Raw genomic sequence first — 16,733 nt, forward strand, 5'->3', positions numbered from 1 at the left:
TTTATCTAGAGATTCCAATTATGATAACTTGTTGCTTTTTGGGCATGTGGCACGACAAAAATTATTCTCTTGTGCTATTTTCCACTCTATATTTTCTTTGCTAGTAGTTTGGTTTTTTTATTTACCGCTTCCTTGCTTAACTCATGACATGACTGGATCGGCGACAATGCTGACATTGATAAGTTTCACTAGGAAAGTCATGGTGCGACTGAACCCTCATTAGCTCCAGTCATAAGGAACTAGGATGATAATGACTCGTCCCAATTGGTACAACGGGTAATAATTGATAGAAAACTTATGTTTAGGCATAGAATCTAGCCATGGTTTGTTATTACCTTTTTATTATCATCATGTGATGTTTGTCCATGCAAGGAAGGATTCTGATGAGTAGTTCATTAGAGAAGAAACATCCACTTTGTTAGTTCAAGGATATGTATTAATGGGTTTCTTGAAAGAGATTATCATGAAAGACTTAACGAGATTTGTAATACTAGAACCAAAAAATTTCATTTCATTTGTTATATGTTTGTTTGCACCTTCCATTTTAACCAAGGCAATATTCTTTTAGGACGCAATGAGCGAACATTGTTGGAGCAACTTCTCAAGTATGAGGTATTTTTCGATGTGATTCTACTACTTGTTTTAGCCTATGATTCTATTGATATCACATTAACACAACTGGGAAGCATATCCCTCCGCACCGACAAGTGGTAAACAACTGTGTCAACTTGGAATGTATTGCCAAGAGATTTGTTCCTGGATGTTGTGCTGACTCCCCTACTATGTTCCCATGGGAAACCAACTAGTTATTCCACCTCATATGGTTCCAAAGTGGTAACCATTCCAACCCATACAAGGTTCCATTTTCTGCACTCATCCATGACTTACTTTTGAACACTTTGAGATGGTAGATTTCTTAAGCTTGCAAGAGCACAATAGGTTCTTTCTATTTATTTTGCACTTGCCATGCATGTCTACAAGGAACTGAGTTGACATCCGGAGTTCCAAGAAGGCCACCACTTCATATAATGAGTGAAGGCCTCAAATATTGTCTTTCCATGGAGAGGCAAGAGAAGAAATATGTTCTCAATTGGGAAATTATGGATAATCCTCTTTTTGTAGCTGCTGCACACAAGTTCTTTGAGTCCACATACTCTGGTTCAATGTCATACAAGAATCTTGAAATTGTTTCCCACACACCTTTTGGAGATAGTGCCACATTTTAATTGTGGAGGCCCTCTTTCTCAACAAGCTATTGGGCCACCTTTCTTATTTGGCAGTACTCGAAAAGGTTTATGGGAATTTGTTTTTCAAGATTCTTCTATGACATTGAGCCAGAATTTGTGGACTCTAAGCACTTGTCAGCAACTACTTGAAAAAGAGGATATATCCAGAATTTTACAACTGAGAATAGATTTCCGTCAGACCATATTTGAGCCTTTTCTCATTAGATGAGGTTGTGTCCTTCTAGGGACCTGAGAAATTTACTCAATTCCTTGTAGACATGTGTCCCAATTGCAAAATAAATGGAAACAATCCAGTGTGCTCTTGCAAGCTTAAGAAATCCACCATCTCAAAGTGTTCAAAAATATGTCACTGATGAGTGAAGAAAATGGAAACTTGTATGGGTTGCAAAGAACAAGGTTGCCTGTTTGGAGTGAGATGAGGTTGAATAACTACTCTGTGTCCTAAGGGAGCACACAAGGGGAGTGTGCACAACATCCAGGTACAAATCTCTTGGCAACTGATAGCCTACAAGCCAAACAGGGCATTGTAGTACTTTTGTGTAAGTATCCGAAATTGCAATCGTCCCAACGAAGAGTGTAGGTGAGTATTTATAAGTAACATTTCTGTCACACGCAAATTGTCACAGTTCTTATCTGAAGTAATTGTGATTCTGCAGACGCTATTAGTTTCCCAAGAACCAAACAAACTAGAATGATAAATATGAAATTTTTGTGATAAGGACAGCAATAGTAACTTGAAAGTAAAGAACCTAAACAACATTGAAAGTGGAAGTGTTTTCTTGCAATGGAGAGATTAGGATCAGAGAGATTGGGCGTGGAGAGAAGTAGAGATAGGAGTGCTAGCGCACTCAAGCTAGGACCCCCAACCACCACTGGTCACACCCCGAGCACCCCATTTCTAACAGAACAACACTTGTACTCTTCATTTCCATATCAATAAGAACACTTGTACTCTTCATTTCCATATCAATATTTGAGCACTATATTCAAAATAAAATTTAAAAAATTTGCACGGTTGTTGTCCTGTGTAAGTTGTTATGTGTGACAATTCTACACATTACAAATCACATGGCAAATTCATATATTTTTGGTCTTTCCAAACATGGCAAATTTTAGGTCTTTTTCTAATGCTCCCATGGCAAGCATTAAACAATTTCTAGCATATTCATGACAATTGTTTAAATCTTTCTACTTTTCATATGGCAATCTTAGATTTTTTTTTCCTTGCAGTTTTTAAGTAAAATCATTTTCTACACATTAAATTTTTTGTATCGACAAAAACATGTTTTTGGACAGTGGCAAAATTTTGTTTACGTGGCATGAAAAATATAATTGCACACATCAGAACATTTTATTTTGAACATAGCATGGTAAATTAATTTTGACCATGGCAAAATTATTACACCATGGAAAATTTATTTGACAAACCATGGTAATTTTTTTGAATAGCTTGGTAAATTACTTTGAACAAACCATGGAAATTTTGTTGAACATACCATGGAAATTTATCTGACTAATTTACACATTTTTCCTGTAATATGTTTTGCCATTATGTTATCAAACTTTTTTTTGGGCTATGTGGTCAAAACAAACAATTTTCAAAACATGCAATGCTCTTTTGTGAAACATTTCCACCCTTCAATTTGCCACATGACCATATAATTTTTCTAAATCTTGCTACGGTTTATTTACTTACACGGCCAAAATATTCATCGGCAGAGGCATACTTAGCTCAAGGTCGCTAGCCAGCAGTACTCTCAATCTTCCCAGGCTTGCCTCGTTTCAAGCAGTCAGTAAAAAGGAAATTGCATATTGCTCGCCAGGGTGGGAAAATGAAACTAACAAAAACGTCCGAGGGCAATACAAAAAAAATGACGACAGTTTTTCTCCGCCAATTTTTTTCTCACAGAAGGGATTTCTCACCAATTCAAATAAGGAAACCACTAGGATTTCATACAAGGTTCAAAAGGAAGCTTGTAAATGAAAAAAGAAATGGAGAATACGAATATCCACAGGAAGCACACTTTTATGAAAAATCCACCCATAAGCACAGATGCTATACACCATAGCCAGCAAGGGAGAAAGCATACTGAAGGTAGAAATTCGGTGGAATCTAGAAAAAGCCATACATCATTGATGCAGCGTCAGAAATGGTGCCCACGGCCTCGGCCTGTTAAACTCCTTGGCTGCTGCGTCCATGAGTCTTCTCGATCGAAGTCGAAGAGGCTTCATTCCCTGTTCCTTCTGCAATGACAAAGAGAGTAAATAAGGGAAGTTGATAAATCACCAGTATATGATGAGGCAGCAATAATATGATCAAGTCCTACTTTGGCGGTAGCACGCCAAGGATCATGTCCTTCATAAGAGAGGGGCAACTCCTGCACAAGTCATCAAAGCCGTCTGTGTCCACCACCGCCCTCAGGTTGTCCGGACACCGTAGGAACTCATAGCACGCCTTCTTCAGCCCATCACAGCCGTACTGCTCGGCGAGCGCAATGAAGATCGTCACAGTGCCCACGCCGATGTACCCGTGCAGCTTCTTCTCACACATCAGCCTCAGCCTGCGGAGGTCATACCTGTCCGCCGCCACAAGCAGGTGCTGCAGCAACACGACGTCCTCGTCCTCCTCCTCATTCACCGCCGGCAGCACGTCGCCGTAGATGAACCCTAGCATTGCCTTGAACACCACAGCGTCCATGTCGTCTATCTGCATGGCGGCGACAGTGGACGACATTCCTTCCTTCATTGGGCTGAAGAGTGCCGCCCTGAAAACGGTAGATCGGGCAGCCAGGACACAACGGTGGGCGGCGAATGTCTCGCCGCTGACCCGGAAGGCCACGTCGGTCCCCTCCCTGGACAGCAGAAGGTTGGTGAAGTTCCGTTGCATGTCGGACGGCGGCACGTCTATGAACTGAGAAGTGTTGCTTGTGGGATTTAGGACCACGATGTCGCACCGGATGGTGAAACTGTCGTCCCTGAGGCGTTTCTTCAAGGTCTCAATTTCGATGTCCTTCAACCCGTTATGGCACTGATCGCAGCGGAGCTCGAGTATTTCACTGCCATGGATACTGGCGGGCTCTTCGTTGGTCTCGTCAGCAAAACTAAACTCGACGTGTGCCTTAACGAGACCGGCAGGGTTCACGTCCAGGAAAAGACCGAGTGATAAGGAACCGCCGTTGTCGACGAGATCGCAGTAGATGGACCACCTATAGCCTCCGACTGTGAAGCAACGAGACTCGATGGGACCGCTATAAGGCAGGGCTGGAGTGCGCGAGTAGCCTTCGATGACAAGCAAGTGGTAACCGCTGGCGCCGGCGGTGGTCGGGGAGATGGGAGAGCCCAGGAGCACGCCGCCGTCGACCACAGATACACCCACGAAGGACATGATCGATCGATGTATCTGTATTGCAGGTGATCCATGAACCCACAACACAAAATATATACTCCTATATACAGTAGTAGTCCCACCGAGAAATGATGGAGCCTGACGGTTCGATTCTCGTATGTGTTCATATTTGACACACGAGCAAGTGTGTACTAATTAGTTAGGAGATCGAAAGTCTCTTCGGGATCTGGTGCCTACTCCGGAGGCCGGACTCCACAATTATGGCTTCCACTTCCAAGTACTACCCGGACGGAGGGAGTACTACTCTCTTCATTTTATTATTAGTCGAGATATAAAATTTGCCAGAAATCAAATTTTGTAAAGTTTGATCAACTATACAATGAAATTAATAATATGAAATTAATATCATTAGATGTATCATGAAACTAATTTTTATAAAATAATATAATAATTTGTAGATATTAACATTTTTTTACGATAAATTTGGTCAAACTTTGCGTGGTTTTACTTCAAACAAAATGCAAATTTTACAAGCAGTGTAAAAAGTTTTTGCGTAGATTGTTACTTTAGTGATCTAAGCCATTATATATTAATTTATAGAGGTAGTACGTAGTGCGTTTTAGCATTTTAGGATCTGTTCAAGCAAATTGTTTGGTGTCTCACTGTTTTTTTGGTGTCTCACTGTTTGGTGTCTCACTGTTGATCACTCGGTAGTCAATAGTAATGATTTATGTCCTCATATTCTATTATTTTAAATTTGGCTGCTTCTATTGCATTACTCATTTTCTAAAATAAAAAGCTAAAATGTATTCTAAATATAGAGGAAAAGGTAAATGTGGTTGCCTCTTTTTTCCCATTCGAGTCAAACTTTGGTTAATATGTATTATACCAGAAACCATATTGATTACTTCTACAGATAATCGAATGAAAGAGGACTCGTCTCCTCCCCCGCCACAGTGCCGGAGGGCGAATTCTTGAAACCACCTAGTCAATCCACCTCGCCGGCGGCGATTCACTGGTTCCCCTTCCCTCCCCCGGCCGCTCCAGTGGCGGGAGGGTGGGGGAACCCCGGATCTCGCCGTGTACATAGCGTAGGCTTGAGTATGTTGCTTACCGGCGGCGTCTTGCAGGCGGAGGCGGAGGTAGTCGGTGTTTTGGGGTCGTCTTCTTCCTCTCCGGCGTCGGCGTTCTTTGGAGCTTCGGCATCAAGCAGGTGACTTCCCCCCGTGCCCGCGGTCCTGGGTAACCGCCCTGCGCGTTCCTTCCCCTGCTGGATCTCGGAGCGGCGGATCTAGATCAAGAAATCGAAGTTGCTGATGTTGAAGACCGGCGGTGCTGCTGGCTTGGCGAAGGATGGAGGCTCTCTGGAGTTCGAGGTTCGACAACTTCCCGTCCGTAGGGGATCATCTTCGTTCCAAGGTTTGGAAGATGCAGCGGGCGGCGCGTCGTTGGCATGTCTGGTTCCTCGCCGGCGTAACTGTGTTAGAGAAGGACCTGTGTGTTATTTCTTTCTTTGTGGGGTGTCCTTCTGTAATGTCTGGGCTTTAATATGATCAGTGGTTTTCTCAAAAAAAAGAAAGGGAAAAATATCTTTGGATTTCTGCAATGCATTATGAATCTGCAATGCCTTATGCTTAAGAAAACGCCTCTAATATACCTTTTTCCATATGGCATCTCTACACTCAACATCCGCCTCAAATTGGTACAACTACCAAAAATATATTAATGTGGAATATTAAGGCATCACAAATTTAGCATTCCAACGGAGGAATGTGAAAGCATCATAGATTTGGGGCTCATAGAAAATCTTTTTTTCGTTGGAGGGAAGGAAATTTAAAAAAATTGACAGGCATAATGATCACCATTTTTATCCAAAATTACAATATTAAGGAAGGGGAATGTTTCCCTGCGGCGCGCCGGCGGAACACTTGGACGGTCGCTTACGCTTCGTTCGATCCAAGGCGATGGTGCGGCCCACGTGTGGTCTCATCCTCTCAGCCCCACACGCTCCCTCTTAGTTATCCCATACGCTCCTTCTTCCTTATCCCCTCACGCACCACACATTTTTCTTGGTTATCCATTCATGCCCACCATTCATCCCGTGCACCTCTCTCTCCCCTCTGGCCTACCTTCAATCAATAGCTTGCCGGCGATGGAAGAGGTGTGTGGCGAGCTGCGGTCCTGGGGCTGCACACATGAAGCTGCGGATGTGCGGGAGCACCACTCTCGGTGAGCACGGACGCACGGTGCCAAAGCTACATCGACAACTTGGTGTTTCCACTTTTCAACCTAATACGACGACGGTAGGATGGTATGCTGCAACCAACGGCCCCTACTACTACGACCAACGAGGTGGTCTCTGCCGTGAAGATGGACGACGGCTGCGGCGATTTTTGTGCTGGAACCCACGACTGCCTCTACATCAACCGGCCAGCCATTTTGCTGGAACCAGCATCGGTAATTGCTGCCATCAGTCACGCAATATGCTGGAAACAGACGCGCACTCGCCGGCGGCATTTTTTTTTGCTGGAACCAGTCTTTTGCTTTGTTGGAACTAGCATTTTTGTTTGCTACAATAAAATCAGGGGGAGTTCACCTTGCCAGTGTTTGATTTTGCTGGAAGTAGCTATCTTTTTTTTGCTACAAAGCAACCACACGAGTTCGCCCTGTTTACTTGTTTTTGCTCCATCCAATGTTTTGTTTTGCTGGAAGTAGCTATCATTTTTGGTACAAATCGACCACACCAACTCTTCTTGTTTAGTTGTTTTTTGCTGGATCTGATGTTTTGTTTTGCTGGAATCTGGTATTTTTTTGCTTCAACCAACCAATGGAGGATTGTTGCTTTCAGATCCTTTTGCCAGACACGTCAGTACAAACCGACCATTGCGGCGAGCCGGAACCAGAGCATGGCGATGAGCTAGAACTGGCGAGCTTGCTTTGCTGCAACCAGCCGCAGGCTGCTAGGATAAGCAGGGCCAGAAGCTGGAACAGGCGTCCAAATTTGCTAGAACGGGAGATCTGGATTGTTGCATCGTTCGCCACATAGGGGAACTACGAAGTTGGCGAGCTGGAATCGGCGGCCAATTTTGCTGGAGCCGGCATCTCGGCAAGCTGGAACCATCTGACGGCAGGCGATGGCTGAATGGCTGATTCGACGCTGACGGTGTTTTGCTGTGAGCAGTGATGGAAAAGCTTTTCACGGAACCACTGAAGGCCAAGGCCCAGCACAGCCAGACCGGCCCAGGAGGTCTGCCAAGCCTAACCGACGAGTGGTTGGGCCAATGTGGAGTAAGTGAGGCTACTTAAGGCGCGTGCAAGCAGTATCGATAGATCACAGACTGAACCGGCGCCGTTGGGCGATGTATCCCTCCTCCTCCTCCGGGCTCTCGTCTCCCAATCCCCTTCTTGCTGATGAACCCTAGGACACTATTGTACCACTGATTTGGCTGAGTAAGAATAAATCGAACTACCTAGACCCTAGATCCGTATCATCTGGTAATCAGAGCCTTCAATCCCACAAAATGTTTCCCTTCCGGGTCTCGATCTGGCGTCAAAGACCCGCAGCCTCAAGGAGATCATGCCGGGGACGGATGTCCAGAAGCAGTTGGAGGAAGCGGCGGCGGAGCGGAGTGGCATCGCCAAAGCCCTCCTATCAATCCAGCAAACACTGGATCGGATGGCTCCCGCGGTCGCGAAGATGGAGCCAACGCTCGTCGCCCTCGAGCCGGTCGTCCAGGACATCGCAATCTAGCGGCCCACAGTGGACGTGGCGGGTGGGAAGCTTCAGGCAGATCTCGGCGATATCCGGGCGCAGTTGGAGAAGATCGCATCGGGCGCCTCGCCCATCAACAAGCCGACGCTAGATCTTGTCACGGCGGACGCTCCACACATCAACATCAGGCAAAGTGACGACAGTCACGGGCACATTGGCCACCGTGGGGCTTTACTTTTACGGGTTTCGGCTAGTGAGGGATCGATCCACATTACGCCGGTCCCCGCCAATGGTATGTTCCGGACCCCATTTCCTCCTCCCCGTCCCCTTGAATTGGGTGGTAGCACACTAGTAGAAAACAGGGCATTTGTCCCGGTTCGTAAGGGCCTTTAGTCCCGGTTCATGAACCGGGACTAATGGGTCGTTACTAATACCTCCCCCCTTTAGTCCCGGTTCAAACACGAACCGGGACAGATGGTCCTCCACGTGGCCGGTGCGCCAAGCCCAGGCAGGGGGGCCTTTGGTCCCGGTTGGTGGCACCAACCGGGATCAAAAGACATCCACGTGTCAGCATTCCAGTGGCTGGGTTTTTTTTTGAAAGGATGGGGGGTTGGGGGTTTTGGGGGGTTAATTTAGGTGTTTCATATATTGTGTTAGCTAGCTAATTAATAGAGAGAAGTGTCCTCTCTTATGTCCGTGCTTGGTCGACGCTACGTACTATATACATACGTGATCGAGAGAACCATTGAGTACAGAAGTTCGTCATGCATACTGAGAGAAGTGATCGATCGACCTCTCCTTCTCCGAGAGATTGGTCGAACAACAAGTTTTCGTATCATGTATCCGATGCTACTGGCTACATACATGTACACTATGTATAAGATCTCTTAATTACAATCCCCTAGCATTTGAAATCAACTTCCACATGGTATTCTCCAGCTTTATTGATGACGTGGTCAGGAAAAAATCCCGCCAATTCCTCTTGAATTGCTTTCATGCGATCTGGTTCTAGGAGTTCATTCCGCATCTGCCACGTCCAATTTGAAGAAGGGGGTTAATTAATACATATATATGAATGAAACTCAACAGAAATGATGGTGTAATAAAATTAAATTGTGAATATTATTGCTTACGCGCTTCATATTGTCTTTTAGAGTAGCCCCGCTTGTTTTTCAAAGTCGCGTTGTGGATGAACTCGCACACGTAGTATCCTCAGAAATCACTCCCTTATTCCTGCCACAAGCAATTTACGAGAAATAGAGGTCAATCAAACTGATAATGAAGCATTATAAATGGCAATAATGAAAGTATAGCTATAGAATCAACGTGAGATGCGCGCAACTAGCTAGCCAGTAGTACTTACTTTCGGGTATGTATATCGCAGCTCCTTCGGCAGTCCCGGAGCTTCTGCGGTGAACTGTTCCCAAACCCTGCAAGACAAAGAAAATAATTATTATTACTTGAGATATCAGGAAATGAACAAAAAGTTGGCGATATGGTGCATTAATGATCGATTGAACTTACTTGTTGAGCAATTCAGTCATGTCCGCATAGGTTTCGGGATCTTTCCGTCTCAAGTCTAAGACGGTTACTAGTCCCGGCTCAAGCTTAATCTCCAGAAGAACATAGTGGTACCTGCGCACACATGCATAACTCATCAATTACATTACTATAACCTCGCTCGAGTAATAAGGGAAACCGAATATGCACACGACAGGAACACTCACTTGCCGTTGTAAGGAAAGAGTATGGTATCTTTGTTTTGATTTTTGATCAACAATCGTAGCAAGTTGTCCTCGGCCTCTTTGACGTCCTTTTTAACCAGAAATTCATCTATGATATTTGTGTTAATGAACCCAATATCATAAATTTCTTGTTTTTTGCACTCGACGATCTTCAATCTGCATATATATTGATGATAATTAATTATAAATACATGCAATGAAAGAGCCGAGCTATATATAGAGACTTAATGACAGAAATAGTACTTACAGACAGTAGCAAAAGACCATTAGCTTATCGAGGGCCTTTTGATTGAAGAACGTGAAGAACTCATCAAATGGAACAGTCAACAGATCAGTTGCAACGAGGTCGTGCTCCTCTTTAATATTCAGATACAAAGCATTCGTCCCCCCAGACTCTCTGCAGGTTTTCATGTACCAATTATGGATTCTTTGCATCATTGTTGTCAGAGATTTTTCATCTTTGACGAGAGGCTTCCAGTACTCGTATCTGTGTTCGTCCACCTCGAAGAAATCAGGAAGTTGATCGTCAGGCAGATAATCTTCAAGATTTCCATAACCGGCCACCGTCCCCGGAGCATTAGTGACGATGTTGCCGCTAGACACATTGAGCGGGGGGCACGATTGGTTTGCTTGTTCGCAGAGCTGGTCAATTTTTTTCGCAGCTGCTCGTTCTCTTGACCTTAGATGTCTGACAGTATTTCCCGACCGCTCCGCTTGGAGATATGTCTTTGCAGTAATGCGCTCATAGTTGGTTCTCGGCGGAGACTTTGCCGGTTTCCTTAGAGCATCGAGAGTGCGCTTTCCTTTCACCGGATCTACCTTCTCCTCCAGAGGTGGATGTCTCTTTGCTTTCACCCCTTCAAAGAACTCCTTCACGTGGGTCCGCACGATCGTATCATTTTCCTCCTCGGTCCTCTCATACGGTAATTTCCCAAGAGGCTTGAGAGGTGGACCATATATGTATTACCTCCCGCCTCTGGTTGTGCTGCTAGATGCCGGAGCAGACGAAGCGGCTGCGGTGTCTGTCTTCTTTCGTGCTTGCTTACGAGGTGGAGGAGAAGGAGTACGACGCGCCGGAGCAGCCAGGGCGGCGGCGGGTCTCTTCCGCCCTTGCTAGCGAGGCGGAGAAGGAGGAGGCTGCTGGCTGCCCGGGAGCGCCGGTGCAGGCGGAGAAGGCAGCGGAGTGCTGCCACGCATGCCCTGATCGTCACTCGTCGGAGGAGGAGGCGGTGGAGGAGGCGGAGTGCCCTGACTCGCCGGAGGAGGAGGAGGAGGCAGAGGCGTCCAGTTCGGAAGGTTGTTGAGCTCCTTCCGCCATAGGCATGGAGTCTTCAGAGCAGAACCCAGCCTAGTCTCCCCTTCACCGGTAGGGTGGTCAAGCAGGAGGTCCTCAAATCCCTCCGTTATTTCATCCACCACCACCATAGCATATCCTTCTGGAATCGGCCGGCAGTGATAAGTTGCTCCGTGTCCAGTAGGATAAACAGAGCCAACAGCCGCCTTGACCTTCAAATTCATCCATCGCGTCATAATGTGGCAATTTTGAGAGTCCTTGATAGCATCCACGGGATAGCTGGCAGGAGCCATCAAGACATGCTCCGGCTGAAGCAGCTCGGTGGAAGCCACGCTGCTTCTCCGCTGAGATGGCGGGGTAGCTTCGGGGGAAGCTTCGACAGGTCGTTTGCTGCGATCTGTTGCTTCTCGTTCCTCTAGCTGTTGGAAATATGCCCTAGAGGCAATAATAAAACATTATTATTATATTTCCTTGTTCATGATAATTGTCTTTTATTCATGCTATAATTGTATTATCCGGAAATCGTAATACACGTGTGAATACATAGACCACAATACGTCCCTAGTAAGCCTCTAGTTGACTAGCTCGTTGGTCAACAGATAGTCATGGTTTCCTGACTATGGACATTATATGTCATTGACAACGGGATCACATCATTAGGAGAATGATGTGATGGACAAGACCCAATCCTAAGCATAGCACAAGATCGTGTAGTTCGTTTTGCTAGAGCTTTTCCAATGTCAAGTATCTCTTCCTTAGACCATGAGATCGTGTAACTCCCGGATACCGTAGGAGTGCTTTGGGTGTACCAAACGTCACAACGTAACTGGGTGACTATAAAGGTGCATTACAGGTATCTCTGAAAGTGTCTGTTGGGTTGACACGGATCGAGACTGGGATTTGTCACTCCGTATGACGGAGAGGTATCACTGGGGTAGTGCATCATCATAATGAGCTCAAAGTGACCAAGTGTTTGGTCACGGGATCATGCATTACGGTACGAGTAAAGTGACTTGCCGGTAACGAGACTAACGAGGTATTGGGATACCGATGACCGAGTCTCGAGCAAGTAACACACCGATTGACAAAGGGAATAGTATCCGGGGTTGCTTGAATCCTCGACATCGTGGTTCATCCGATGACATCATCGAGGAGCATGTGGGAGCCAACATGGGTATCCAGATCCCGCTGTTGGTTATTGACCAGAGAGCCGTCTCGGTCATGTCTGCGTGTCTCCCGAACCCGTAGGGTCTACACACTTAAGGTTCGACGACGCTAGGGTTATTAGGAAGACTTGTATTTGATTACCGAAAGTTGTTCGGAGTCCCGGATGGGATCCCAGACGTCACGAGGAGTTCTGGAATGGTCCGGAGGTAAAGATTTATATATGGGAAGTTGTCATACGGACACCGGAAGGTTTCGGGGGCATATCGGTATTGTACCGGGGCCACCGGAAGGGTTCCGGGGGTCCACCGGGAGGGGCCACCCCTCCCGGGGGGGCCACATGGGCCGTGTGGGGCAGGAGCCAGCCCCTGGAGGGCTGGGCGCGCCCTCCCCCTTGGGCCCATGCGCCTAGGGTTGGGGGGCGGGACCCTAGAGGGGGCGCCCCCTTTGCTTGGGGGGCAAATCCCCCCTCCCTGGCCGCCGCCCCCCCTCTAGATCCCATCTAGAGGGGCCGCCCCCCCTTGCCCCTTCCCCTATAAATAGAGGGGTGAGGGGAGGGCTGAACACCCAAGCCAAGGCGCAGCCCCTCCCCTCCCCAACACCTCCCCTCCTCTGTTGTGTGCTTGGCGAAGCCCTGTCGGAGTACTGCCTCTCCACCATCATTACGCTGTCGTGCTGCTGCTGGAGCCTTCTTCCTCAACCTCTCCTTCCCCCTTGCTGGATCAAGAAGGAGGAGACGTCGCCCGTACCATACGTGTGTTGAACGCGGAGGTGCTGTCCGTTCAGCACTTGGTCATCGGTGATCTGAATCACGGCGAGTACGACTCCATCATCACCGTTCCCTCGAACGCTTCCGTACGCGATCTACAAGTGGTATGTAGATGCAAACTCACTCCCTTGACTCGTTGCTTAGATGAACTCATAGATGGATCTTGGTGAAACCGTAGGAAAATTTTTAATTTTCTGCAATGTTCCCCAACATTGGCATCATGAGCTAGGTCTATGCGTAGTTCTTTATTGCACGAGTAGAACACAATTTTGTTGTGGGCGTAGATCTTGTCAACTTGCTTGCCGCTACTAGTCTTATCTTGCTTCAGCGGTATTGTGGGATGAAGCGGCACGGACCAACCTTACACGTACGCTTACGTGAGACCGGTTCCACCGACTGACATGCACTAGTTGCATAAGGTGGCTCGCGGGTGTCTGTCTCTCCCACTTTAGTTGAAGCAGATTCGATGAAAAGGGTCCTTATGAAGGGTAAATAGAAGTTGACAAAATCACGTTGTGGTTATTCGTAGGTAAGAAAACGTTCTTGCTAGAACCCAATTGCAGCCACGTAAAAGATGCAACAACAATTAGAGGACGTCTAACTTGTTTTTGCAGCAATTGTCATGTGATGTGATATGGCCAGAAGTTGTGATGAATGATGAATGATATATTGTGATGTATGAGATCATGTTCTTGTAATAGGAATCACGACTTGCATGTCGATGAGTATGACAACCGGCAGGAGCCATAGGAGTTGTCTTTATTTTTGTATGACCTGTGTGTCATTGAAGAACGCCATGTAAATTACTTTACTTTATTGCTAAACGCGTTAGCCATAGAAGTAGAAGTAGTCGTTGGCGTGACAACTTCATGAAGACACGATGATGGAGATCATGATGATGGAGATCATGGTGTCATGCCGGTGACGAAGATGATCATGGAGCCCCGAAGATGGAGATCGAAGGAGCTATATGATATTGGCCATATCATGTCACTACTATATAATTGCATGTGATGTTTATTATGTTTATGCATCTTGTTTACTTAGAACGACGGTAGTAAATAAGATGATCTCTTATAATAATTTCAAGAAAGTGTTCCCCCTAACTGTGCACCATTGCTAAAGTTCGTCGTTTCGAAGCACCACGTGATGATCGGGTGTGATAGATCCTTACATTCACATACAACGGGTGTAAGACAGATTTACACATGCAGAACACTTAGGGTTAACTTGACGAGCCTAGCATGTACAGACATGGCCTCGGAACACAAGAGACCGAAAGGTCGAACATGAGTCGTATGGAAGATACGATCAACATGGAGATGTTCACCGATGATGACTAGTCCGTCTCACGTGATGATCGGACACGGCCTAGTCGACTCGGATCGTGTAACACTTAGACGACTAGAGGGATGTCTAATCTGAGTGGGAGTTCATTAAAATAATTTGATTAGATGAACTTAATTATCATGAACTTAGTCTAAAACTTTTTGCAAAATATGTCTTGTAGATCAAATGGCCAACGCTCATGTCAACATGAACTTCAACGCGTTCCTAGAGAAAACCAAGCTGAAAGATGATGGCAGCAACTATACGGACTGGGTCCGGAACCTGAGGATCATCCTCATAGCTGCCAGGAAACAATATGTCCTAGAAGGACCGCTAGGTGACGCTCCCATCCCAGAGGACCAAGACATTATGAATGCTTGGCAGTCTCGTGCTGATGATTACTCCCTCGTTCAGTGCGGCATGCTTTACAGCTTAGAACCGGGGCTCCAAAAGCGTTTTGAGCAACACGGAGCATATGAGATGTTCGAGGAGCTGAAACTAGTTTTCCAAGCTCATGCGCGGGTCGAGAGATATGAAGTCTCAGACAAGTTCTATAGTTGTAAGATGGAGGAAAATAGTTCTGTCAGTGAGAACATACTCAAAATGTCTGTGTTGCACAACCGCCTGTCCCAGCTGGACATTAACCTCCCGGATGAGGCGGTCATTGACAGGATCCTTCAGTCGCTCCCACCGAGCTACAAGAGCTTTGTGATGAACTACAATATGCAGGGGATGGTGAAGACCATTCCTGAAGCATTTTCAATGCTGAAGTCAGCAGAGGTTGAAATCAAGAAAGAACATCAAGTGTTGATGGTCAATAAGACCACTAAGTTCAAGAAGGGCAAGGGTAAGAAGAACTTCAAGAAGGACGGCAAAGATGTTGCCGCGCCCGGTAAGCCAGTTGCTGGGAAGAAGTCAAAGAATGGACCCAAGCCTGACACTGAGTGCTTTTATTGCAAGGGGAAGGGTAACTGGAAGCGGAACTGCCCCAAATACTTAGCGGACAAGAAGGCCTGCAACACTAAAGGTATATTTGATATACATGTAATTGATGTGTACCTTACCAGTACTCGTAGTAACTCCTGGGTATTTGATACCGGTGCCGTTGCTCACATTTGTAACTCACAGCAGGAGTTGTGGAATAAGCGGAGACTGGCGAAGGACGAGGTGACGATGCGCGTCGGGAATGGTTCCAAGGTCGATGTGATCGCCGTCGGAACGCTACCTCTACATTTACCTACGGGATTAGTTTTAAACCTCAATAATTGTTATTTGGTGCCAAGTTTGAGCATGAACATTGTATCTGGATCTCGTTTAATACGAGATGACTACTCATTTAAATCCGAGAATAATGGTTGTTCTATTTATGTGAGAGACATGTTTTATGGTCATGCCCCGATGGTCAATGGTTTATTCTTGATGAATCTCGAACGTAATGTTACACATATTCATAGCGTGAATACCAAAAGATGTAAAGTTGATAACGATAGTCCCACATACTTGTGGCACTGCTGCCTTGCTCACATTGGTGTCAAGCGCATGAAGAAGCTCCATGCTGATGGACTTTTAGAGTCTCTCGATTATGAATCATTTGACACATGCGAACCATGCCTCATGGGCAAAATGACCAAGACCCCGTTCTCCGGAACAATGGAGCGAGCAACCAACTTGTTGGAAATCATACATACCGATGTGTGTGGTCCAATGAGCGTTGAGGCTCGCGGAGGATATCGTTGTGTTCTCACTCTCACTGATGACTTGAGTAGATATGGGTATGTCTACTTGATGAAACACAAGTCTGAGACCTTTGAAAAGTTCAAGGAATTTCAGAATGAAGTAGAGAATCAACGTGACCGAAAGATAAAATTCTTACGATCGGATCATGGAGGAGAATATTTAAGTCACGAATTTGGTACACACTTAAGAAAATGTGGAATCGTTTCACAACTCACGCCGCCTGGAACACCTCAGCGAAACAGTGTGTCCGAACGTCGTAATCGCACTCTATTGCATATGGTGCGGTCTATGATGTCTCTTACCGATTTACCGCTATCATTTTCGGGATACGCTCTAGAGACAGCTACATTCACTTTAAATAGGGCACCGTCTAAATCCGTTGAGACGACA

The 16,733-nt window shown here is 46.0% G+C and overlaps 1 protein-coding gene across 1 annotated transcript; it reads right to left on the minus strand.

The window, feature by feature from the left end:
• Positions 1 to 3,570: 3,570 nt before the first annotated feature.
• LOC123158684 (BTB/POZ and MATH domain-containing protein 2) lies at positions 3,571 to 4,632 on the minus strand. The gene has a single exon (XM_044576583.1). The coding sequence runs from the start codon at positions 4,630 to 4,632 to the stop codon at positions 3,571 to 3,573; it is 1,062 nt and encodes a 353-aa protein (XP_044432518.1).
• Between the last annotated feature and the right edge of the window lie 12,101 nt (positions 4,633 to 16,733).

This window comes from Triticum aestivum, chromosome 7B, assembly GCF_018294505.1.
Source record: "Triticum aestivum cultivar Chinese Spring chromosome 7B, IWGSC CS RefSeq v2.1, whole genome shotgun sequence".
NCBI classification, from domain to species: domain Eukaryota; kingdom Viridiplantae; phylum Streptophyta; class Magnoliopsida; order Poales; family Poaceae; genus Triticum; species Triticum aestivum.